The sequence below is a fragment of the Nycticebus coucang genome, chromosome X (genome assembly GCF_027406575.1).
Source record: "Nycticebus coucang isolate mNycCou1 chromosome X, mNycCou1.pri, whole genome shotgun sequence".
In the NCBI taxonomy this organism is placed as follows: Eukaryota; Metazoa; Chordata; class Mammalia; order Primates; family Lorisidae; genus Nycticebus; species Nycticebus coucang.
The window spans coordinates 98,539,273-98,566,966 of record NC_069804.1 but is presented as its reverse complement, the minus strand read 5'-3'; the positions used below and the strand labels follow the sequence as shown (position 1 = coordinate 98,566,966).

The 27,694-nt window shown below is 35.1% G+C and overlaps 1 protein-coding gene across 1 annotated transcript in view; it reads left to right on the top strand.

Moving 5' to 3' along the window:
• The window catches only part of CHM (CHM Rab escort protein), a 122,767-nt gene extending 95,474 nt beyond the window's left edge, over window positions 1–27,293 (top strand). The window contains 4 exon segments of the mRNA XM_053579042.1: window positions 5,474–5,566; window positions 18,693–18,797; window positions 19,199–19,262; window positions 27,177–27,293. Coding sequence (XP_053435017.1) covers window positions 5,474–5,566; window positions 18,693–18,797; window positions 19,199–19,262; window positions 27,177–27,293 — 379 coding nt within the window.
• Window positions 27,294–27,694: the final 401 nt, after the last annotated feature.

Here is a 27,694-nt window from a genome sequence, read left to right as displayed (position 1 = left end):
TACATAAAAGTCCAAACAAAGACCACATCAACTCCTGTTCTAAATAATCAACATAACTCAGTGACCTATTACAACATTCTAGTTCAAAAGTTAATCTCCTAAATCATTCCACCTAACTAAAACCTTTTAGACTGACAATTGGAATGACTGTTAAGAATATCATACAGAGGAATCTTTACATTCATTTAGTGTGGAACTTCTTACAGGCCACGGTTTGTGTCACCTGGGCATAATATACATGAAGAAAATACAGAGATGAGAAAGAGAACAAACACCACCATTGTGAACTACACATATGTGCATTTTATAATAGGCAAAACTGATATGGAAGATAAAACCTAATGAAAAGCGGTATGAAAAATGTATAAGCACATTTAAGTATATACCTTTACAATTTAATAATTTAAAATTAGGAAGAAATTTAGTTGGATTATCATAATTGTGTCTCATTATTAGATTTCTTCCTGTATAATACATATGTTCCATTATTTATGCCAGTTTTTAACATTCTTTATACTTTTCTATTTCTTCCATATGGTATATATTGTTGCAGTAAGACAAGTGGCAGTAAGGCCCAGTGGAGAAAAGGAGCACCCAAACACCCTGTTTAAAAGAGGAAGGGCTTTATTCCAGCTGGTGGAGCAAAGGCACAGAAGAGTTTGAAATGGCTGCACTCACCAACTGGCTCAGTTTTTGCCTTTTAATCCCTAGTCAAAAAGTTCTGGCCCAGGGGTACCTTTCTGACTGGTCAGTTTGATTCAGGCTGTAGAAGAAGGCTTGGGATTTTACAGAACCACAGGCTCTTACAGAAACAGAAACAAGTGTTAGTTTCTAGGTCCCAGGGAATTAAGTTTCTACAAAGTCCCACGAGCTGAGTCACCACAGGTTAGGACTTTGTAGGTGTATCCTGGAGGTCTCCTTGAGAAGTCTTCTGTTTTCTTAGACCTCACTTTTTCTGGGTATCCTCTCTCAGTATATTCTCTATTAATAAATCATATTATTGAAAACCAGGCCATTTTTTGATGGCTTACTAAAATAGAGACCTCTATTACATTTTATATTTAAATGTATATTTCAGAGGCCCCATTTAACCTAAACATCATAAAAATTAATTTTCAAACAAAAGAATGGTTCATAATATTATATATGAAAGTAACAGATATCATGAACATTTTAGTATTTAATGAAAGAAAGTATTTATAGAAAAATACTTTTAAGGCTAGGTGCATTGGCTCATGCATGTAATATTACATTCTGAGAAGTGGAAGTGGGTGGATTGCTTGAGCTCAGAAGTTCAAGACCAGCCTGAGCAAAAGTGAGACCCTGTCTCTACTAAAAAAAAAAAAAAAAAAAAAACTAGCCAGGTATTGTGGTGGGCACCTGTAAACCCAACTACTCAGGAGGCTAAGGCAAAAGGATTGTTTGAGCCCAAGATTTTAAGGTTGCTGTAAGCTAGGGAGACACCACAGCACTCTACCCAGGGCAACAGAGCGAGACTCTATCTCAAAAAAAAAAAAAAAAAGGAAGAAAGAAAAAAAATAAAACTAATTTTAGTTAATTTTTGATACTATGTTAATAGTCTAGGTAATAGGGTTTTGTAATTTTTAAGCCATATACAACTTCCAATTGATTCTGAATTTAATTCCTTTGTTTTTCTTGAAATTGGGAAACCCATTTAAAAAATTGTTTTTCCCCAGTGGGGAATTGACACAATAAGATTAAGATTTCCTAATTCTCTCTATGTGTGTATGTGTGTGTAAACGTGTACCATCTGACTGAAAAAAAAAAGAAAAAAAATAAAAACTCTGTAAGTCAGTTGGTAACAGCTCATCTATTGGTGCTTATAAGGAGCTTGGAAACATTGGTGCTACCACTCACATAGCATAAATATAAGCCTAGGCAAATGAAAACCACTCACATAGCATAAAGATATACCTAGGCAAATGAAAATATAGTTATATGGTCTGTAGTTTTAACTTGCTGGTCTATTGTGGGGTCTTAACATAATTCAGCCTACTGATGTGTAATGAACCAGTAATATTTTATGTACATATAGATTCTTTCCTAATTGATGGAAAATTGATAGTAAAGATGGGGCTGATTGTCTTGATCACATCAACTTCCTCTATATCATTTATTGTTAGGGGTTGGGAGTTCTAGCTCCCCAAACCCAGTTGAACTGGTTAGATAACTTGACTGAGCTAGAAAGTTCAACTAAGGCAGGCAGCAATTGAAAGCAAAAGTGAATGGAAACTGGAAGTCAAACTGGAGTGACACAGGTAGTATGAATAAAGAGCAAAAGTAACCTGCACAAGTTTTAAGCAGCAAAGATAATTTTTTTTTTTTTTTTTAAGAGACAGAGTCTCACTTTATCGCCCTCGGTAAAGTGCTGTGGCATCACAGCTCACAGCAGCCTCCAACTCCTGGGCTTAGGCAATTCTCCTGCCTCAGCCTCCCAAGCAGCTGGGACTGCAGGTGCCCGCCACAGTGCCCAGCTATTTTGTTGTTGTTGTTAAAGTTTGGCGGGGGCCAGGTTTGAAACCGCTACCCTCGGTATGTGGGGGCCAGCGCCCTACCCACTGAGCCACAGGTACCACCTGAGAAATTTTATCTAGGAAGAACAAAGAGAAAGTTTAGAGCACTTCCAAAGAGAGTTGGAAGTGGGTGTCACTGAAGAAGGAGAAAAGGTGAGAGAGGTTCAGAGGCAAAGTCTTCCAGGGATAAAAATATCCTCTCCATTTGAAATTGGTTGCAAGTCTTTCATTGACTGCTTGACACCTCTGGAAAGTATTGCACTTTTCTGTTTGTCATTGGTTGTCTTTTCTATAGGTCATTGATAACCTAGGTTACTTCATAATCAAATTCTTATAGGCCCTCCAGACTTCCTGGTTCAGCAGGCCAGGGTTTTCCTCCTACCACCTTAAAGGCCCTTTCTTAATGTCACTTCTTGAGTATTCCCCTATCAATAAGAGAACACCACTTGGCAAATGTAGCTAAACACTGCAACAGATTATTTTTCTAACCCTTTTTAGAATCTGATAGAGTCTAATGTCTCAAATAGTACCAGGTGTAGCAGCAAAGTTAATAAATACTTCCCATAATTTGATATTTGACTAGTGAAAAAGACTAACAAGAAAGGAAAATACCTTATACCTGTCATAGATAAAATTTGTAGTCTTAACAGGTTTTAAAGTCCATAAAATTTTCCTGTCTTGTTCTAATATAATCTTTATTATATGATTCTAAATTTCTCAGTGGAAAAAATCCTCAATTTCCTTGCAACAGTGATGTTCTATTCCAGAAGGAATTATTTGCTAACCTCTAACATATTGTACAGCTGTAGGACATGTCTACTAAAGGGATTTAATTTAGAAAGACAATAGAAATATTATGTATGCTATATTTATAGAATGTCACTTCATTAATTATAATCTATTTATATTATAAAATATTTAAGGCTATTTCAGAAAGTACAAAGAATAATATAAAGAATATCCATCTCACAATTTTGTTGCATTTAATTGTATAGATTTTAAAGAAACTGAGCAATTGAAATTTTCAGTTTTTTTTTTTTATTTATTTATTTTTTTTGTAGAGACAGAGTCTCACTGTACTGCCCTCGGGTAGAGTGCCGTGGCGTCACACGGCTCACAGCAACCTCTAACTCTTGGGCTTACGCGATTCTCTTGCCTCAGCCTCCCAAGCAGCTGGGACTACAGGCGCCCGCCACAACGCCCAGCTATTTTTTTGTTGCAGTTTGGCCAGGGCTGGGTTTGAACCCGCCACCCTCGGCATATGGGGCCAGCACCCTACTCACTGAGCCACAGGCACCGCCAACAATTGAAATTTTCAATGTAACTGTTACTTCCTCCCTTCCCAGAGGGGACTACTATTCTGAATTTGGTGTTTATAATTCTCTTAAATGATTCTGCAATATATATATATATATAGTGTGTGTGTATACATGGGTATATGGATATATATGTGTGTGTATAGATACACATACACACATAACACATACACATATGTACATACTCTAAAATTATATGTATTATTACTTTGCATATAAAATTTTAAGAGTTTTTATGAATGCTATAACTCTGAAAGTATTCTTCCACAACTTACAATTTCATGCTTTTGACATTTTCCATATTGATAGAAGGGGCTGTAATTCACTCATTTAAATTTCTTATAGCGTTTCATTTTATGATATCAGAAGGTAGACAACAGTGAAGTTAGAGGGTGTATTCCTGGCAAGACTGCAAGTTCAGAGGTTCTGTAAAACCATCCTCAATTTTCATAATTTAATAGAAGGATTCATAGGACTCATTGGGAGATGTTATACTCATAGATTTTAATATAGGGAGTAGCTATAGATTAAAACCAGTCAAGGGAAGAAGAGGTACTTAGAATGGAGCACAGGGAGTTTTCAAATATGGAGTTTCCAGTTGTCTTCTCACTGTGGAATAAGAACTGTGTTACTCTCCAAACATCAGTGTGTGACAATACACATGAGGATAACCAATCAAAGAAGCTCATCTTAGCCCCAGTGTTCAGAGTTTTTGTTGGAGTTCTATCACATAGGCATGACTTAATTGCCCTTGGGCTTGATTTCAGTCTCTAGCCTCTCTGGAGTTGACTGATTTATATTTGACCCACAGACCCTCCCCTAAATCATACTTTTGGCCTTTCTGACATGACCATCCCCCACCCTAAGACTATCTAGTATGGCCAACCCTGGCTCTAAACCATATTGTTAGACTGGTAACCCAGTGCCCCCAGGCAAATAAAGATACTCCTTTAAGGTGCTACCAGAATTTCATTCTTCAGTAGATCCTTGGTCTTGTGGATTTGAAGAACAAACACATAGACTACAGAGCAGTGATAAGACAGTATTTATTAGCCAAAGAGAAATACAGAAAAAGCACCAGAGCTCCTGGCAGATGGAAAGACACAGTCAGAAAGACTGTCTCCACTTCTATCCTTTGTCTAGGGGTATATATAGTCTCTTGTGTCCTTTGTAGTTACATTTGGCTAGGACTTGGTAACAAATGAATGGATACAGTCCCTTACATTTGGGAAAGATGAATGAATGCATTAGTGAAAGGATACAGTCCCTTCAGCTAGAAAATAGAAAGATTAGCCGGACATCATGGCCAGTGTCTATGCTCCCAGCTACTTGGGAGACTGATGCAGAGGATCACTTGAGCCCAGGAGTTTGAGACTGCTGTGAGCTAAGCTAATGCAACAGTACTCTAGTCTAGCCGACAGAGTGAGACTGTGTCTTAAAAAAAAAAAAAAATTGATTTTAATCTTACCTCTGATTTATTCTTATTACTAAGATAGAGAAAATAATTACCATAATGCTTTTGCAATAATACCAATTATAAAAAGGAGATACTTAAAAGGAAATTATTTTATGTTAATTTTTAACCCAATTATCATGAGTCTCATTTTTCTACTGTCTTTTTAGGATGTGTGCTGTGTTTGGTGGAATCTATTGTCTTCACCGCTCAGTACAATGCCTTATAGTGGACAAAGAATCCAGAAAGAAAGGATGATATATGTAACCTTCCTATATTTATACCCCAAACATTGGTGAAAAACACTAAAGTTGATTTAAAAAAAAATCACAGCTATGATTTAATAAAAAAAAAGGATCCTTCTTTGTATTAATAACATATCAACCTTGATTAAAAGTAATTTGTGTTTAGGTCACCAGAACAAGGAAAGTGAATTCAAAATATGGAAACTAAATTAATTTCCCTACAGTATGACTACAGCTCCTGATCATCCAAGCTTAGAAGAAAAATCATTTCAGCTGCCAGGGGTGGGTGATGAGTGATGTTAGTTTTCCTTGTGGCCTTACCTTCTCTAATTGATTTTTATAATATGACAGCAAAGCCCTCTGTTATGGCAGTTTTAAAAATGGAGCTGACCTAAAGACTCATCAGATTACTCACTACTGATCCTGAATGTTACTTCAAGAGAAAAGACTTTAATGAGCTTTTAGGTAGATCATTGTCATAAACTATGCTGCCCTGTTATCTGAGGATAAATTCTTTTATAATAGTATCAGGCCAACAGACTGGTATAAGATCGAAATAATAATTTACCTGTATTTTTTTAAGCTGAGAACCATCTATTTCTGTATTTTGTATTTCAGTTATATTTTCCAAGATTTATTATTAGTTATTAACATATGCATTTTTCTGAATTATGCTAAATGAAATATACTGTAATTTCTAGGTTCTATATTGAAACTTTGATTAAACTGAATTAAGTTTTAGGAGCTATTTAAATATCTATGGTTTTTTGTTACATGTTCTCAAGCATCTATTTCTTTCTTTCTTTCTTTTTTTTTTTTTTTTTTTTGAGACACAGCCTCAAGCTGTTGCCCTGGGTAGAGTGCCGTGGCATCACAGCTCACAGCAACCTCCAACTCCTGGGCTTAAGCGTTTCTCTTGCCTCAGCCTCCTAAGTAGCTGGGACTACAGGTACCCACCACAATGCCTGGCTGTTTTTTTTTTTTTTTTTTTTTTGGTCGTTGTTGTCATTGTTGTTTGGCAGGCCTGGGCTGAATTTAAACCTGCCAGCTCTGGTGTATGTGGCTGGCACCTTAGTCACTTGAGCTACAGGTGCTGAGCCAGTATTTCATTCATTTACAATAATTTTGCATGGTCTAATTGGTATAAAATGTCTATTAACTTCTCATGGCCCAATTATAATGTAAAAACTAGTATTCTGGATTATGGTGAAGATCAGTAATTCAACACTAGAAACATGTAATACTTAGTGAATTTGCTTTAGAAAAGAAATTCTGTAGTGTAAGAAAAATTAGACACATGGTTTAAACAGCTAGCAAAGTAACTTTAGCACTTTAACAGAAAGATACATAAATGAAACATGATGACCTAATAATGAAAAATCTATCCCTAAAAACTCAGAAGATTCTCCTTCCAGATATTGGCTCATAGAGAGCTCTATAGAAAGTCATGAAGGAACAGTTGTCTTTATGATGCCTAGAGTTATTTTTCCTTAAGCATTCATTTTGGAGCAAAAATATATTCCTGTGATGGAAAGCCAAATAATTAATTTCTTCTTTGGTACTTAGTTAGATCTTTACCTCTTTTGGGCTTTATTCTAGTCCTACACATTACCAGTGAAATGAATAACATGTATGGCTTATGTTTGTTTTAATAGAAATCAGTATGTTAGTACAGTAATGTCATTTGTTAAACTGAAGGCTGTATTTACATTGCCTTTGACCTAGTTTTAATGACTGTACTCTGAATAGAGTAACTCTTTTTTATGATGTGGTGAAGATTCTAGTTACAACAGATAGATGAAGGCTAATGGTCTAGAGATCAAAAGAACAAAAAGAATAAAAACCTCTAAACTCAGTTTTCAAACTTTAATGTGTCTAAGAATTACCAGGTAAACACGTAAAAAAATGCATATTTCGGTATCTCACCCTCAGAGTTTGAAAGTGGGTAATATATTTAGGATGGAGCCAGGGAATTTTCAACTTAATTTTTTTATTAAATCATAACTGTGTACATTAATTCATTTATGGGGTACAATGTGCTGATTTTATTTATATACAATTTGGACTGCATACATCAAACTGGATAACATAACCGCGCCTCACTTATTTGTTGTATTAAAACATTTATATTCTATTCTTAATAGTTTTGACATATACCCTTGCATTTTGCACATTATGTGAGGTCCCTACAAGGAAGTCCTTAGATCAGTGGTTCTCAACCTTCCTAATGCTGTGATCCTTTAATACAGTCCAAAGGAGTCACGACCCACGGGGTGAGAACTGTTGTCTTAGATGATAATGATATATAAAGGTAAAGTTGAGGATTTAGCTAAGGGCATTGTGTTCCATGATGGACTGGAAGCTCTAGGTCTTATTCAGTCTGCCTTATCAAGATGAACCTGCCAGATACACAGGCAATTAAATATGAATTTTAAATAGCAGGTAGATTTCTTATAATTTAACTTTTCTTTCATATTTTCATAGAAAGGCCTCAAACATAACATTTGTTGTTTAACAGCTTCTAAGGCATGAGTGAAGGTCAGATAGCCCTGGGATGAAGAAAGACGTAATTTTATCAGTGCCATGAATAATAGTGGGCAAATCCTTTTCTCAGGGCCAATCCCTTTATTTGTAAGATGAGTGGCATGGACTCTGCAGTAATCTACAACTCTCTTTCCAAATTTGACATGTCTTTATTCAGTTATTTAATGTCTTAAAAAGTACTTAACTTTGTCTTAATATTTAGAAATAATTAATATTAAAATATTTTATATCCCAAAATGTAAGCCATAACCATACAGTGGGGAATCCTAGTGAAATTTTTTTTATAAAGTGAACAACTTGTATGTGTCTATTTTTGTAAGTATGAATTATATAGCACAATGTCTATTTGCATGTTATACATTTATTATTATATATATTATTACATTATTAGAACACCAATATTCAATGAACATCATTATCTTGTCCTTTTGGGTTTCTATTAAGATATAACCATTTAGAATTCCATGCATGATTCTCTTACTGGAAAATGTATTTCAAGCCAGAACTACTTATTTCTGTAACAGGACAGTTTTTTAAACTTGACCTGCATTCATTTCTACAGTATTCTCACTATACTGAATAGCTTAAATGATCTTTATAAGTTTTAAGAGACAAGCAATAGCTGAAATTTGTAATTCATCTCCAGTAATAATTATAAAATTGATATTAATTTTTGTCTCTATAAATATCTAAAGCTAGCATTGACTCAAGTTGGTTCAAGTTAATGTATCTTTCTAAAACACTACTTTGTCATTCAAAACCAAGTATTTGAAAGAGATATTAGTAATAGCAGGTATTTTATCAGGACTTGACTATAAAATGAGGGATAGTTTTTTGAGGGAAAACCCTTGACTTTGTAGTTGGGCACATCCGCCATACACTTCTTTTTAAAGAGTCCAAGATAACTTATACAGTTGTTTATTTTAAGTAAAATTAGAATTTTAAGTAAATAATCTACAAAGATTTGCATTTGTCCCCTTATAGTTTTAGCATGCCTTTCTTTTCCTAGTTTTCTATGTGGAACGCTTGACATCTCCTGTCCCCTTTAGTGTAATTAAGAACTACAAATGCTTCATAAAATAAATAAAGTTATAAGTTTATTTCCTGATCCCATAGACTAGATTATAACTGTCTGCCAGCCCCCTGTCAAGTATTCTTACACGATTATTTGGTAAGCTCTCTGTAAGGACAGGCAGGATCTAAATATTTTTCTCCAGTGCAAAGGCAGTTTTGTAGTACTGATTATACCCAGTAACTTAAGTTAAATTAATTAATGAAGATTAAAGACTGATTGAAAGCTTTTTGGTGTTTTCTTTTCACCTTCCATGTAGGAAGGCTAATAAAACCATGAATTGTCCTAGCACTGAGTTTAATGTGGTGATTACACATCATAGAGCTGTATAAACTTTGAGAGAAGAAAGAGGTCCATTGAGGAGACACCAGAAATAATATGCACAATGTGTAACAAAATGCATACTTGTTTTCAGCTAAATCTTTTTTTTTATTATTAAATCATAGCTGTGTACATTAATGCTATCATGGAGCACCATACACTGGTTTTATAGACCGTTTGACACATTTTCATCACACTGGTTAACATAGCCTTCCTGGCATTTTCTTAGTTATTATGTTAAGACATTTATATTCTACATTTACTAAGTTTCACATGTACCCCTGTAAGATGCACCAAAGGTGTAATCCCACCAATCACCCTCCCTCCACCCATCCTTCCCCCTACTACCCCTTCCTCTCCCCCTTCCCCCTATTCTTAGGTTATAACTGGGTTATAGCTTTCATGTGAAAGCCATAAATTAGTTTCATAGTAGGGCTGAGTACATTGGATACTTGTTCTTCCATTCTTGAGATACTTTATTAAGAAGAATATGTTCCAGCTCCATCCATGTAAACATGAAAGAGGTAAAGTCTCCATCTTTCTTTTTTTTTTTTTTTTTTTTTTTGTAGAGACAGAGTCTCACTGTACCGCCCTCGGGTAGAGTGCTGTGGCGTCATGTGGCTCACAGCAACCTCTAACTCTTGGGCTTAGGCGATTCTCTTGCCTCAGCCTCCCAAGCAGCTGGGACTACAGGCGCCCACCACAACGCCCGGCTGTTTTTTTGTTGCAGTTTGGCCAGGGCTGGGTTTCAACCCGCCACCCTCGGCATATGGGGCCGGTGCCCTACTCACTGAGCCACAGGCGCCACCCCCTCCATCTTTCTTTAAGGCTGCATAATATTCCATGGTGTACATATACCACAATTCATTAATCCATTCGTGGATCGATGGGCACTTGGGCTTTTTCCATGACTTAGCAATTATGAATTGGGCTGCAATAAACATTCTGGTACAAATAATCTTTGTTATAATGTGATTTTTGGTCTTCTGGGTATATACCTAGTAGAGGAATTATAGGATTGAATGGCAGATCTATTTTTAGATCTCTAAGTGTTCTCCAAACATCTTTAGAAAAGGAATGTATTAATTTGCATTCTGACCAGCATTGTAGAAGTGTTCCCATTTCTCCACATCCACGCCAACATCTCTGGTATTGGGATTTTGTTATATGGGCTAATCTTATTGGAGTTAGATGATATCTCAAAGTAGTTTTGATTTGCATTTCTCTGTTGATTAAGGATGATAAGCATTTTTTCATATGTCTGTAGGCTGTGCGCCTGTCTTCTTCAGAGAAGTTTCTCTTCAAGTCCCTTGCCCAGCCTGCGATGGGATCACTTGTTCTTTTCTTGCTTATACATTTGAGTTCTCTGTGTTATTCTCTAGTTATTAAACCATTGTGGGAGACATAATCTGCAAATATCTTCTCCCATTCTGAGGGCTGTTTGCTTGCTTTACTTACTGTGTTCTTGGCTGAGCAGAAGTTTTTAGTTTTATCAGGTCCCAGTAGTGTATTTTTGAAGCTGCTTCAGTTACCCGGGGGGGGGTCCTCCTCATAAAATACTCGCCCATCTATATTCATTAGTGATATCGGTCTATAATTGTCTTTTCTTGTTGGGTCTTTTCCTGGTTTGGTGATCAGGGTGATGTTTGCTTCATAGAACGTGTTGGGTAGTCTTCCTTCTTTTTCTACCTTTTAGAACAGGTTGAGTTATGTAGGTACTAATTCTTCTTTAAACGTTTGGTAGAATTCTGACGTGAAACCATCTGGTACTGGGCTTTTCTTTTTAGGGAGGTTTTGTATGGTTGATGATATTTCTTAACTTGATATGGGCCTGTTTAGCCTTAAAGAAAGATGGAGACTTTACCTGTTTCATGTTTACATGGATGGAGCTGGAACATATTCTTCTTAGTAAAGTATCTCAAGAATGGAAGAAAAGTATCCAATGTACTCAGCCCTACTATGAAACTAATTTAGGGTTTTCACATGAAAGCTATAACCCAGTTACAACATAAGAATAGGGAAAGGGAGGGGAGGGAGGGGGGAGGAGGGGAGAGGGAAGGGAATTGGTGGGATTACACCAGCGGTGCATCTTACAAGGGTATATGTGAAACTTGGTAAATGTGGAATGTAAGTGTCTTGGCACAGTAACTGAGAGAATGCCAGGAAGGCTATGTTAACCAGTGTGATGAAAGTGTGTCAAAGGGTCTGTGAAGCTAGTGACTGATGCCCCATGATCATATCAATGTACACAGCTATGATTTAATAAAAAAAATACTCCCCTAGACCGATTTCTTCAAGGGTTTTTCCTGCACTCTCTTCTAGTATTTTTATAGTTTCATGTCTTAAGTTTAAATCTTTAATCCAGTGAGAGTCTATCTTAGTTAACGGTGAAAGGCGTGGGTCCAGTTTCAGTCTTCCACAGGTTGCCAGCCAGTTCACGCAGCACTGTTTGTTAAATAGGGAATCTTTTCCCCACTGAATGTTTTTAATTGGCTTGTCAAAGATCAAATAATGGTAAGCAGCTGGATTCATCTCTTGGTTCTCTATTCTGTTCCAGACATCTAGTTCTCTATTTTTGTGCCAGTACCATGCTGTTTTAATCACTATTGATTTATAGTATTATCTGAGGTCTGATAGCGTGATTCCTCCTGCTTTGTTTTTATTACAGACGTGCCAAGAGATTTTGAAATTCAGATAGCAGACACTTTAAGAACCCCAGAATGACTCAATCCGAAAGACATTCCCCAGGCATATCATAATTAACTTCACTAAAGTTAGTATGAAGGAAAAAATTTTGAAAGCAGCCAGACATAAAAAATTCATTACCTACAAAGGGAAGAATATTAGAATGACTGCAGATCTCTCTGCTGAAACTTTTCAAGCCAGAAGAGGGTGGTAATCGATTTTTAATCTTCTAAAGCAAAATAACTTTCAACCCCGGATCCTGTATCTAGCTAAACTGAGTTTCATTTATGATGGAGAAATTAAATACTTTAATGACGTTCATATGTTGAAGAAATTTGCCATAACCAAACCAGCTCTTCAGGATATTGTCAGACCTATCCTCCATAATGACCAGCCCAATCCTGTACAACAAAAGTAAACTCACTCAGAAACTTTTGATCAAACTCCAACTTCCACAGTGGTGAAAGGATTAAAAATGTCCACTGGACTTTTGAAAAACTCAATACCCAAAATTTTACCAGACTTATCAATATTCTCCATTAATGTGAATGGTTTTCAGCTAAATCTTATTTTTTTCATTTTTGTTTAATCCATTAGCTCTGCTTTCTTAATTTCAGAGGACATAAGTATGTGTCAGTTGTTCTTTCCTGTACCTTGTCCCTAAATTCTAATACTGCACTCTTCTCTTGACTGTTTTTAGAAACACTGAATACTTTTGTTGAACATTTTTTTTTCTTTCCTTTTGCAGCGATACTGACCAGTTGAAACTTCTATAAATTACATTTGGCCAGTTAGTCATACAACATTTGACATTTGGTTAAGGTAGAGATGACCTTCAGCAAGATATGTCTGTAACCAAAAGTTCTAATCTAACTACTTCAGCTTCTATTTGCTGTGTGCTTCAACTGTCTCACTAAATTTCTTACTGTGACTATTTCTTGGAGGTATCTTTTTCTGTTAGGAAAAATTATGCCTTTTCTGAATACTTAGAAGTTATTAATGGATAGTATGTTAGAACAGGTATGATGTGACTAACTTTCAATACTATTTGTTCTTGCTGAAGCTCTGATTTTAGCATGTATTTTACAAAATAGTAGTGATCCTATTATGGGTATTTAGCCTCTGCCAATCCCTATGCTATTTGCTATGGTGATAAAAAGTTGAAAAAAAAAATGGACCCTGTCCTTGTGTACAAAGTGAATATAGTAAAGAGTGTAGCTCTAAAGTCAAATATGTTGGATTTGAATCCTGACTTTGTTACTTACTAGCTGTGTGAACTTGACCAAGTTGTTCAGCTTCTCTGTAATCCAGTTTCTTTATCTAAAAAGTGAGGCAATTGGCAGTACTTACTTTACAGAGTTATTATGAATATCAACTGAATAGATAAAGGTTGTAAGAGCTCGTATATTTTAGCTAGTAGAAATTCTTAATGTAGCTGGAGACCTTGGAATTCCCTGGAAGGAGACTTATTGTAAAAATCCTTCTGTGGTGTGCTAAGATATTTGCACTATAATCAGTGGTAGTTTAAAAAAAAAGATTAGATTTGTTATTTTTAAGTTAGTAATTTTGGCAGATATTTGTTAGGAGGACTGTGATGGGAAGTAATTCTTTAATTCTTACATCAGAGATGCTGTATCTTTTTTTTTTTCTTCTCTCTATACTGTTCACATGTACTGAGTACTTCCATCATCCATTCGTTCACCCATCCATGAAAAAGTATTAGTTTTATATGTGCCATATGCTGGAGATATATTAGAGAACAAGACAGTCAAGGTCTTACAGACTAATGGGAAACATTACAGAACAAATAATTTAATAAGATAATTTCACATTGAGATCTGTTCAGTATGTTTATCTGGCTCTCTTTCTTCCTATTTAAGAAACCTCAGTGGCTTTCTATTACCTCAGAATAAAGTCTGATACCTTTTTTTTTTACATGACACGTAAGACTCTGTATTCTGGCATCTGCCTGCCTCTCTAGGCTCATGTCTTTTCCCTCCTTGCTACCCTTGTTATTGTCAAATAATATTGAACTGCTCATAGGTCTCTGTAGTCCTGCAAGTACTTCCCTTCTGTGTGAGTTATTATTCTTCTTATTTGCTTGATTAACTGTATTTGATCTTTTAATAGCAGCAAAGGTATCACTTCCTCCAAAAAGCATTCTCTGATACTCCACTCTTCCATCCTAAGCAGAGTTACGTACCTTCCCTTAGTACTCTGTAATGCTTTGTCCTTATCTCCTATGCTTGAGTTTGCCATTTTATTAAAATTCGCTAGATCTGAATTAATTATTTTAGGAATTTCTTTAAGACAAGGCATTTTTATTCTTACTTCTCAGAACAGTACTTGCCACAAAGTTGTTATGCCCTGCATTTATGTTGAAGAAAGACAACTCTGTAGCAGTCTACTGTCTTATTAGAGGTAACAAGAGGCTAAGGTTGTATCTGCGGAAATATTGACAAGGTCAGATCCTAATACAAGCGGACAAGATGTGGGAAGAGAGATTTGAAGTAGAGAATCACTGCTGGGTATGCCATCACCTGATATAGGGATTCCAAGGGAGGAGGAAGAAGATGAGAGGTAATTATAAACTTAGTTTGGGGCATACTACATTTAAAAATGGGTTGGTTAATAGTAACTGTCATTTACTTGGAATTTAACGGGAACAGATTTTAAGTGACCTCACTCCTCCCCTTCAAATGTAGCTATGATTAGTGATGGATGCGTTAATTAATTTGTCTGTAGTAAACATAAAACAGTGTATATATGTATCAAGTCATCATTTTTATGCCATATATATATATATATATATAATTTTATTTGTCAATTAAACATTTATTAGAAAGGAGCTTAGACTCTATCCAGAAAGAAATAGAAAATAGTTAAAAATATGAATATAGAGCTTAGGAAAGTTTAGAGCAGAAAACCATATTTAGAGTGATCTGTCTGTTAATGGTGTTTAAAGCTTTTGGAGTAGATTTTCATCCAGGAAAAATGAGTGGAAAGCATTTTGGGATAGTTTCATGGGTGAGGTAGCATTTGAACTAATGTATTTGAGAAACCTCAGAAGGGCATAATAACTAGGAAAAATTATTTTCTTTCTTAAGTGATAGGGAATCTTGTAATTTCCATACTTAATGTATTTTCCTTTTAATTATTTCACATATGATTTCTGCTTTTTTTACCATACAATTGGGGCATTATTATATGTGTGAAGATCATAGAGATTGAGTACCTGTTTTAATATTATTTTTCTCTTCTAGGAAAAATTACATATACTGAGTTTTCATCTTACTGTGTATTTTTCTCTTATTATAATTTTGCTACGTATGCCCTCGTATCATTGAACCAAGACTGAATTATTATTGATTTGTTGATTTAAAAAGATCAACTCCAGGAATGTTCTGTCTAGCTTCATTGATTCTTATGATCAGCTTGGTCATCGTGTCCCTGTAACTGGAAACTCTTATAATGTTCCTCTTCAGTTGGCTATGTATGAGACTTAGCAAGTCCCTCAACTAAATCCTAAATGCTGTTAATCTTTAGTGTTTATGTAGAATGAATGGGAAAGGAGGGTGTTTTGCTACCTCTGGCAGCACTGTTTCATTGTTCTGTTTTCCATTACTTAAATGTTATTTAATTTTATATTACTCTATATAATACAAAGACTAAGTCTAGGACCCAAATCAATATTCTTTTCTTTATTGTCTCCGAATTAGGCCAAATATAACATAGTAAGTCAAGTACCTGAGGCAAAGACAAATTTTATCACTTGCTTATCTATGTCTTGGTTTGAAAAGTTTTTCTTAGGCCTAGAGACTTAGTACTTTAGTTTGAGACTATAAGGTGGTCATATTATTATCATCTACTAGACTGAGACTGGACATATGTGACCATCACCTCAATTTCTGCAGAAACATTTTCTCTGAACCTATAACCATTGACTTTTCTCCACCTAACATAATATAAAGCTATAACAGTTATCAGTAGCAAGCTTGGAGAAGTGATTCTTTCCTGGGATTTGGAAGCTTATCAGAATCTCCAGGGGTACTTATAATTTGAAAAAGTCCCCCAGGTGTGATTCTGATTTGTTTCCTTCTCCTCCTCTTCCTCCTTTGAAAACACTGTTTCATCAGAAGCTTCAGCATAAATAGCATAAATAGGTACATTTATTAGTAACTTGTCCTTGTGTAGTTGAGCTCCCAAATGCTACACCCCCATACTTTCCTTTTGATTATTGGCTTTTGCTAGTAGTTCTAATTCCATAAATTTAATACCAGTGTATTACTTGTCACTAATGATATGTTTAACCACCAAAGTAGCCTTTTTAGTGTTTGGAAGCCTACACAGCAAGGAGGTAGGTCTGTATAAACTTGAGGGTCGAGTTTAACTATGTAGTTTATTTAAATGGGAGACCTTTGCAAAAAATTACACTGGAGTCCACGATTTATACCAACACCACTTCTCCAGTTTTATTTTAACATTTTATGATTAACATTTTCTAACCTACCCCAAAGAGGGAAGAATTTCAGAGTAAGCACATCTATATATGCCACCTACATTCTACATTAGACTTGTTAATCACATATCTACTCAAATGTCCATCCCTCTATTGTTTGATTTTTTTTTTTGTATATTTCACAGTAAATTGAAGCTATCAGTAAAATTTCCCCTAAACACTTTAGCATGCATATTATTAACTAGAGGTCAATATTTATTTAGTTTTTTTTTTTTTCTCTTGATGGGAAATTTACATACAGTGAAATAATTAAATTTTAAGTACTAATAAGAAATTTGTATAACCCAAGGCTATATCAAGATGTTTAATGTTCCTTTTTTTTCTGCCCCAGTTATATCCTCTTCATTTTCTGTAACCATCTGAAATAAAGATAAGAAAAAGGCTTGTCAGTGCTTATAGGACAAATAGGGATCAGTGTGTAATGACAGCATATTTCTTTTCTCTTTCCTGAAGTGCATTGCCTTTCAAATGGTATATGAATGTTTTAAAATGGGAGACTGAAAGAATAACTTACCTTTTTAGTTTTTAAATACAGTAATTATTTGGGGAAATATTTAGGTATAAATGCATTATGGCTACTTAGGTAAGTATTTTGTAATGCAAGATTTCTAATTTAATGAAATGTGAGGAGGTATGGATAGAAACAATAGTGGGGAAGAGAAAGGAAGTAGAGATGAGATGGGAAAAATAACATAAATATTAATTTAATATAACTAATCTTATATTAAAATGTGATAACTTGCTTAAAACATATATTATGTACATATAACATTAGTAGATATACTCTATCCTGGCCACAGTGGTATATTATTTGTTCAAGAATATTAGCATAACATAAAATGCCTTTAGGAAATGCAAATTAAACTTCTATCACTGCCATTCTTAGATTTTAGTCATTTTATTTTTATGCCTATTAAATATGACTTATTTGACTTACTTTTAGTGTTATTGAAAACATTTTAACTCATATAAGCATATTTTAAATATGATATGATTTTTAAATTGTTTGCTTGCATTTTGTGAGGACAACATATAAGTGTATTTCTAATAAAAGAATTCTGGTCCCAAAAGGAGAAGCTGTAACAAAAATAAATTTAACTTTCCTTAATAAAAGCATACCGTAAATACGTAATCATTTGCATGTAGTCCCTGAAATTACATACTGGCTTTGTCAGTTCTAGTAAGTCCATGTCAAGGATGTCACCCTTAATCTATTAGTTTCGATAATGAGCCCTATCAAGTATATTTATAACTCATTAGACTGCAAGGAGATGGATTCCAATTTTCATCCTTTTATCTAGACACATTGAAAGAAGGTCAATGGAGAGTTCTATATGATTCACTGTCTCAACACATATCAGATGACAGAGACCTGATAAGTGTTTTTCTTGTTTGGAAATAATACTTAAAACAAATTTTTCTGGGGTCATCCTTTGAAGTAAAGTGAAAACAGATGAAGCTCTATCCCTTTTTTTATGTTTAAAATATTATCAAATGTGTGACTATGTAGCTATTCTTTAACAAAATAGAAAGCAACACTTAACAGAAAAATAAGAAGGCTTTGTGGCTTTTACAGGCTGTGAAAGATATCAACTTTTCTATTTCTCTTTTCTTAAGAGCTAATAAGGGGGAAAAATATCCCATTTTCTAAACAAAGGAAAAGCTTCTATGTTCCTAAACATTAGAAAGGCATATTATTGTACTATTAATAATCATCCTAACTTTATTTGTACTTATTAATGGCATTCAAAAAAGCATTTAAATTGTATTCCAAGTTCATTTTACAATTCAAAAGACCTTAAAATAGCAACTAGAATATAAATTCTGTAAGTTAGTGTCAGTTATATGTCAGAAAAGGCAGAACAATAATAACAAAAAGCAATTTATAAATCTTATTTTTATCAGACATTGATATTTGATACAAAATAGGTAGATGATTATGTTATTTTTTAATTATTTGTTCATTAATACAAACTTATTTAATATGCTTAACTTCTTTATAGATGTAAAGCAATCATTCATCAGTTTGGTCAGAGAATAATCTCTAAGTGTTTCCTTGTGGAGGACAGTTACTTTTATGAAAACATATGTTCACGTGTACAATACAGGTAAGGCACTCCTCCACCCATTAGACAAGAGAAGATCAAACTTAGGAAAATGTAGCTGTGTGATTGTATTGACATTTCCATGTAATTCTGTTATTGAAGTAGCATACAAATGTATACCAAACCAAAGATACACTCTGTATCTTACCACTCTTTCAGGATCTAGGTTTGATGGGGGGTAGCATAATTTCAACTCCTTTGCTTCAGCTTGCGTTTGGCTGTAGATCATGTATCCTTCTTTCATTACCGAAGGAAAGATTGAAGCACAATTTGACTTCATTTGAGGAGGTGACACATTTTTCCGCACTTAAGTCTTTCAAACATGCCTTCTCATTGTTATGTAACTATAAATAAAACTTATCTATGGAATGTGAATCACTACTTTATTGTTTTGTGCATTATAGACAGATCTCCAGGGCAGTCCTCATTACAGATATATATGTACTAAAAATGAATTCATGCCAACAGGTAAATTCAGTCCTATGCTTTAAAACAAAAGTTATATGTATTAAGATGTACAACATGAGATTTTGATATACACATATATGGTGAAATGATTACTACAGTCAAGGTAATTATGGTAACAGATGCATCATTTCACAGAGTTTCCCTTTTTTGTGGTAAGAATACTTAAACTCTCCTCTCATAGAAAATTTTAAGCATACAATACAGTTTTATTAACTATGGTCTCAATGCTATACATTAGATCTCTAACACTTATTCTTCCTGAGTAACTGAAAGTTTATATCCTTTAACCAGAATATCCACATTTTGCCCACCTCCCAGCCCCTGGAAACCACCACTCTACTCTCTGCTTCTATAAATTTGACTTTTTAGGTTCCACATATAAATGATATCATGTCTAATAGTATTTATCTTTCTGTGTCCGGCTTATTTCATTTAACATAATGTTTTCCAGGTTCATCTATGGTGTCATAAATGGCAGGTTTTCCTTTTTTAGGGCTTAACAATATTCCTCTGTTTGTATATGTGTGCATGTGTACACACATGTGCTCACACCTTCTCCCAACCATATATTCTTTATCCTTTCATCTGTTGCCAGACACTTAGATTGTTTCTAAATTTTGGCTGTTACAAATAGTGCTGCAGTGAACATGTGAATGCAAATAACTTTGAAATACTGAATTTATTTATTTTGCATATGTATATCCGGAAACAGAACTGCTGGGTCATATGATAGTTATATTTTTAATTTTTTTGTGGAACCTCCAGACTGTTTTCCATAATGATTGTACCAATTTACATTCTGACCAACAGTGCACAAAGGTTCCGTTTTTTTCTGCATCCTCACCAACTCTTGTTATCTCTTGTTTTTATGATGATAATTGTCCTAACAGGTATAAGGTGATATCTCATTGAATCCTCTACTTCTCAATAACATGTTTGCTAATTTAATCTACTTGGTAATATATGTAAGTCAATACTGGCAAAATAAAGTGTATTAGGCCATGTTTACTAAAGCTACTATGTCACTTATCTGAAATGTTTGAGTCCAGAAGTATTTAGGGTTTGCATTGTTTTTTTTTGTTTGTTTGTTTTGTTTGTTTGTTTTTTGATTTTGGAATATTTGCATTACACTTACTGGTTGAGCATTCCTAGTCTGAAAATCTGAAATATGAAATGCTGTAATAAGCATTTTCTTTTTTTTTTATTAAATCATAACTGTATACAATGATATGATTATGGGGCATCATACACTCACTTCATAAACCATTTGACACATTTTTATCACAGTGGTTAACATAGCCTTTCCGGCGTTATCTCAGTTACTGTGCCAAAACATTTACATTCTACATTTACCAAGTTTCGCAAATACCCCTGTAATATGCACCACAGGTGTGATCCCACCGATTCCCCTCCCTCTACCCACCCACACCCCTTTCCCACTTCCCCCTATTGTTAAGTTGTAGCTGGGTTATAGCTTTCATGTGAGAGTCCCAAATTAGTTTCATAGTAGGGCTGTGTACATTGGGTATTTTTTCTTCCATTCTTGAGATACTTTACTAAGAAGAATATGTTCCAGCTCCATCCATGTAAACATGAAAGAGGTAAAGTCTCCATCTTTCTTTAAGGCTGCATAGTATTCCATGGTATACATATACCACAATTTATTAATCCATTCGTGGATCGATGGGCACTTGGGCTTTTTCCATGACTTAGCTATTATGAATTGGGCTGCAATAAACGTTCTGGTACAAATATCTTTGTTATGTTGTGATTTTTGGTCTTCTGGGTATATGCCCAGCAGAGGAATTACAGGATTGAATGGCAGATCTATTTTTAGATCTCTGAGTGTTCTCCATATATCTTTCCAAAAGGAATGTATTAATTTGCATTCCCACCAGCAGTGCAGAAGTGTTCCCTTTTCTCTGCATCCACGCCAACATCTCTGGTCTTGAGATTTTGTGATATAGGCTAGTCTCATTGGAGTTAGATGATATCTCAAAGTAGTTTTGATTTGCATTTCTCTGATGATTAAAGATGATGAGCATTTTTTCATATGTCTGAAGGCCGTGCGCCTGTCTTCTTCAGAGAAGTTTCTCTTCAAATCCCTTGCCCAGCCTGCGATGGGATCCCTTGTTTTTTTCTTGCTGATGCGTTTGAGTTCTCTGTGGATTCTGGTTATAAAACCTTTGTCAGAGATATACCCTGCAAATATCTTCTCCCATTCTGAGGGCTGTCTGCTTGCTCTGCTTACTGTGTTCTTAGCTGTGCAGAAGCTTTTTAGTTTGATCAAGTCCCAGTAGTGTATTTTTGAAGCTGCTTCAATTGCCCGGGGGGTTCTCCTCATGAAATACTCACCCAGACCAATTTCTTCAAGGGTTTTCCCTGCATTCTCCTCTAGTATTTTTATAGTTTCATGTCTTAAGTTTAAATCTTTAATCCAATGAGAGTCTATCTTAGTTAATGGTGAAAGATGTGGGTCCAATTTCAGTCTTCTGCAGGTTGCCAGCCAGTTCACCCAGCACCATTTGTTAAATAGGGAATCTTTTCCCCACTGAATGTTTTTAATTGGCTTGTCAAAAATCAAATAGTGGTAAGTAGCTGGATTCATCTCTTGGTTCTCTATTCTGTTCCAGATATCTACTTCTCTGTTTTTGTGCCAATACCATGCTGTTTAGGAACCAGACAAGGCTGCCCATTGTCTCCATTGCTTTTCAACATTGTAATGGAAGTTTTAGCCACCACAATTAGGGAAGAAAAGGCGATCAAGGGTATCCATATAGGGTCAGAAGAGATCAAACTCTCGCTCTTCACAGATGATATGATTGTGTATCTGGAAAACACTAGGGACTCTACTACAAAACTCCTAGAAGTGATCAAGGAATACAGCAGCGTCTCAGGTTACAAAATCAACATTCATAAATCGGTAGCCTTTATATACACCAACAACAGTCAAATTGAAAAAGCAGTTAAGGACTCTACCCCATTCACAGTAGTGCCAAAGAAGATGAAATATTTGGGAATTTACCTAACAAAAGACGTGAAAGATCTCTATAAAGAGAACTATGAAACTCTAAGAAAAGAAATAGCTGAAAATGTTAACAAATGGAAAAACATACCATGCTCATGGCTAGGAAGAATCAACATTATCAAAATGTCCATACTACCCAAAGCAATATATAATTTCAACGCACTCCCTATTAAAGCTCCACTGTCATATTTTAAAGATCTTGAAAAAACATTACTTCGTTTTATATGGAATCAGAAAAAACCTCGAATAGCCAAGACATTACTCAGAGCATTTTCTTTGATCATCATGTGGGTCCTCAAAAAGTATTGGATTTCGGACTACTTTGGATTAGGGATATTCACATGTGTTACTTTTCAATATATATATTTTTAAATTACATGAGGGCCTTGTATTCTTTCTCTTTCTTTTTGTTTTCTTTTTTTTTTTTTTTTGGCCATGGCTCAGTTTGAACCTGCCACCTTGGGTATATGGGGTCTGCGCCCTACTCCTTTGAGCCACAGGCGCTGCCTGAGGGCCTTGTTTTCTTAAGTACTTCAATCTATCAGATCAAATCATCACATCACATTTTATATAGTACACTTACTTTGTGTAAATTGGGCTATACTCTGGTTTTGACAACTATTTGTGTGAAATTGAAAATGTATTGTTACAGTAAGGAAAAAAGAGTCCCCAGAAAATACATTTAAAAATCTAGGAGTAAAAGACTTTACAGTAGCCAGCCTCATTGTAGCAGTGATAATACACCATTAGGCTTGGTATGAATGCATTTCAACATACATTCCCAGTTATGGTATTTGTTCACCATTACTTTTCATTTCAGTACCCTTTTCCGTCTCCTCATCCCCAATTTCATAGGAATGTCATTATGCCTTAGATTTTTCTACAGTTTGATGACTTAAATTCTAGGGGTATACCTAATTCTCCTTCTGACTGTATTTTAGAGTGACTGATACAGTTGGCTTACTCAGTAGGTGTAACTATCAATTCTTTGTTATATTGCTAAAGACAGGCTCCTAAAATTCCTTTAGTTGGAAGTTGTATCTTATATAAAATTAAAACAAACACGTGAATGGATAAAGTAAATGAATGGCTCCAATATCTATTGCTAATAAATGCATGTTATATACAAACTCCCCTACATACATTTGTTATAACAGTGAGCATCTATGCTTTTATTTGACCATTCATTAAATAATTAATGAATGCCTTTTACCTGCCAGCCAGTGTACTGGGTTCTAAGGATATAGTGGTACCCCTGATAGCATCTCTGCTCACAAATAATTTGCAGTCTGGAGGATAGAGATACCGACAAATAAATAGCAACTATAGTTCAGTGTGACACATGTGAGCATGAGTGTAATATAAGGAATGCTATAACAGCTGTCATATCACACTGTCCCACAATTACTATTTGACATGTGTGTAATTCCTGTTAAACTCCAAGCTTTGTGAGTGGTTCAAAGGGTGCCATGGAGGCAGAAAATTGAAGAAAGCAGAGATGACTCTTTGAAGAAGCTCAGTTGTAAGGAGTAACAGAGACTGATCTCTGAAGAGGGAGGCTGAAGTGAAGAGGGCCTTTCTTTACTTTAAAGATTTAGTGCTTTAAAATATTAGTACATATTTCAGATGATAGAATGGAGCCAGTAAAGAGGAAGAGGTTGAAGATACCAAAGCAAAAAGAGAATGATTGATGGATCAGGGTCCAAGCAGAAGTCAGGGAAGAGTAGACTCAGAGAACAGGCAAAAGTGTTGCCTTTAGTTGAGATATAAGACAAGTTGAAGCAAGAGGATGAATCCAGGGCTATTTGTAGATCTGAAAGTTCCAATGTGATAGAGTCCATTTATTCTATTAATTTCCAGAAAATAAGGTCATCACCTGAGAATAGGAATGTGTGAGTGAGTATGGGTCAAATCTCAAGGAAAAATGCAAAATAATCTCTGTGAACAGTTAGAGAGTGACCTATCTCATGGTCAGATTGCTGTACAGTGTTAATGGCCCACTTTAGTCAGAAGGTAATGAATCTACAGTGGCACTGATCTGCTCCTATCCTTCCAGCTTATTATCCTCCGCCTAGCCTAATAAGAGATCTACAATTCTCTGCCCCTCCATTTCTTTGTAGTTTATCATCTTTCTTCTCCCCTCTTTCTTTTCCCTGTCCTAGACCCCAAGGTGGATCTTCTGAACTATCCTTTCTCCCAACACCCTCAATTCTCATGTCACCAACATCCTTCTACTGCACCCAGAGGAAAATAGCATTTCTGGGTCAGACTAAAATCTGTAGCTGTATCTCTGATGGCTGCTTGAGAAAATTTCACAGCCAAACAGGCACTACCACAAAGTTATGCATGCCAGCAACATTCAACTATGCCTTCTGGCACCCACCACCACTGGCTTCAGACAGTTCCCTCTTTTCTTTTCCTCTCAGTTTCTAGTCCAGTCTTTACTATTTTTCCCATGCTTCTCACACACTTTCCCTCTCAGATCCCCCACCACCATGACACTGAGTAAAGCAAGGCCACTGAGCATGCACAATGGCCCTTGAATTCCTGCCCTACCACCTGCACCATATATATACCAGTCTAGGGACAAATGAAGGTACTCCTCTGCTTGTCTAAATCTTGCCCTTTGGGGAAGTATCCTTTACACATACAAACACACACCACCCACTCAATATTTTCTTCTCTCTCCTGCATCTTCAGCCTCTTCCTACTACTGGCATTTTCCCCTTCATCTATGTGTATTTACTAGTATTTTCATTATAGACATAAAAATAAAAAACAAACAAACAAAAAACCTGCTCCTTTGACTCTCCTCGCATCTCTAACTAGTATCCAGTCTCTCCCTTCCTCTGATCAACATTTTCAAGTCAGTGTCTATACTTGTTGCCACCAGGTCCTTACTCCCATTATTTCTAAACCACTTCACCCGACTTCTACTCTCACACATTATTCCTCTTGCTAAGTTAATTAATAATTTCATGATAGGATAAGGGTACAATTTTTTTTTTCTGGTACATCTGACACAATGTTATTCTTTTTATTGAAGCTCTGACCTCTTTTGGCTTCCATGACACTGTGCTTTCCTTGTTCTTCTCATGATTCTGGCTGTTCCCTCTCTGCTTTCTTAAGGGGCTCTGCTTCCTCTACGTTGTCATTAAATATTGAGGCTTCTCAGAGTTCTTGCCTGAGCCCACAGTGTATCTTGTTCTTTTCACACTTCTAGATCACTCAGTGTATTCTCATGGTTTCAACTCTATGTAAATGTTTGTGACAGCCACTTGTTACTCTCCCTCTCATCTTATCTTCTTCACTGATCATAATGATCAGTCTAAACCTTAGATCCTGAAGTGTTCTTCTGGCCTACCTGTCTTTGTTTTCTATGGGGAATTTTCTTCCTCCACCTTGTGCCCCTCCCTTTCTTTTTAGCTTTAAAGCATAGATAGAACCATGAGACTTTGAGAGAGGAAAGAATATATGTGGACCCAGGTAAATTTTATGGACGAGGTATTAGAGGGTTGAAGGAATTCTCTTTTGATAGCTTTCATAATTTCTATGAGGTTTGAGACAGTTAACTTCTTAAAGTTCATGTGGTAAGAGGTTGCTGAGTATGTCACAATAATAAAAAAAAGATAATAGTTATAGGAACCAAAAGAAGTTCTTACATGCCAATACAGTCCTTTACTTTCCCCATTATGATCATATTTTTAGTTATAATAATTTAATTATACATTATTAAATTTCTTGGTGGCTTTTCTATCATGGACACTGTAAAGGGAATTAAACTTATGAAGAATTCAATTTTTTGAGACATCTTGAGCTCTAAAGTGCATATAAAAGTAGGATACTCATGATTATCAAAATAATTTTTATTTTTGGAATTTGTTGCAGGTGTTTCCTCTGTGAACTTTCAATGTAACATTGCCACTCAAAATTTATTATTGCACTTATAGAGAGTAGTACAAATGGGGCTTTCCCTTTTGGCAAGTATTTCACATATAAGAGGATATAATTTCTTCAGATTGAAGATTATTTTGAGGATTAATTTGAAACTTTAGACTCTATGATATGTTAAGTCATTTAAAGTCTTTCACCTATAAATCCATATAGCATATTAGTAGGACAGCATACTAAATATCAATCATTTAAAAACTTTACATTTAAATTTTGTTTCTGAGTTTCTAGTTTTATTAATGGATATCCCTAAATTAATTTGAAATAACGCATTTGGAAGCATTTCAGCATATATTTACTTTCCTTGTTTCAATCATTGAGATTGGCAACAACTTTAATTTTTAGTTCTCTGATTTCAAATACAAAGTACATATATTTCAGTATTAATAAGTTGTGATTGTATTCTTTTAAAATACAGGTTTAATATCTCCTATGTGAAATGCGTTGGACTAGAAGTGTTTTTAATTTCAGATTTTGAAATATTTTCATTGTTAAGGGCCTCTAATCCAAAAATCTGAAATTTGAAATGCTTTAATGAGTATTTCCTTTGAGTTTCATGTCAGTGGTCTGAAAGTTTCAGATTTTGGAGTTTCAGATTCTAGATTTTTGGATTAAGGATACTCAATCTGTAGTAAGTGAAGAATTTGATAAATACTAAGGATATTTGAAATATTCATTGTCTATGATAACTTTATGAATACAATATATATGACATATAAGTATAAATGATGCAAAAACTACTTACTAGGACATGTGGGTGCACGTTATATGTTTCAAATTCTATTCTAAAATTAAAACCCAACATGCCAAACCCTTTCAGACAACAAGGAATTTTTGAAAAAAAGATACTCAGTTTGGAAGTTAGCAACCATAATGGTAAAAGAATAAAAATGAGACCTAACAGCTATGCCTATTCTATCTTTCCTGCTGTTTAGATTTCCATTTTGACAGTACCAGCAGAGGAACCAGGAACTTCTGCTGTTTGGGTCACTGAGTTATGTTCCTCAATGATGACACACATGAAAGATACTAGTAAGCATAATAGAGTCTGATTATTTGCCTTTGCTGTGTGTTTAGGGAGTAAAGGGCGCAGCTGTTATAGTTGTCAAGGTACTTACAGAGATGTTCCCATTTTTATTATTTGTCGTAGTCATACATATATGGTCATACTGTAAGTCATTTCATAGTTTTCTTTTGCCTCCAAACATTTCTGTGACTAAATATTAATAAGCATAAGCATAATCTTTTAGTTACACCAATGAGGGAATTTATATGACTTTCTAATCCTTTCTATAATTTTTCCTAAGCTTATTGGAAACTTACTTTCACAAAATTTATTTTCTATATTGGTAATTTTCTTCTTTACTTTCTGTCTTAGTATATTTGGGCTTCTATTACAAAATACCTTAGACTGAGTAATTTATAAACAATAAATTTATTGGTAATAATTCTG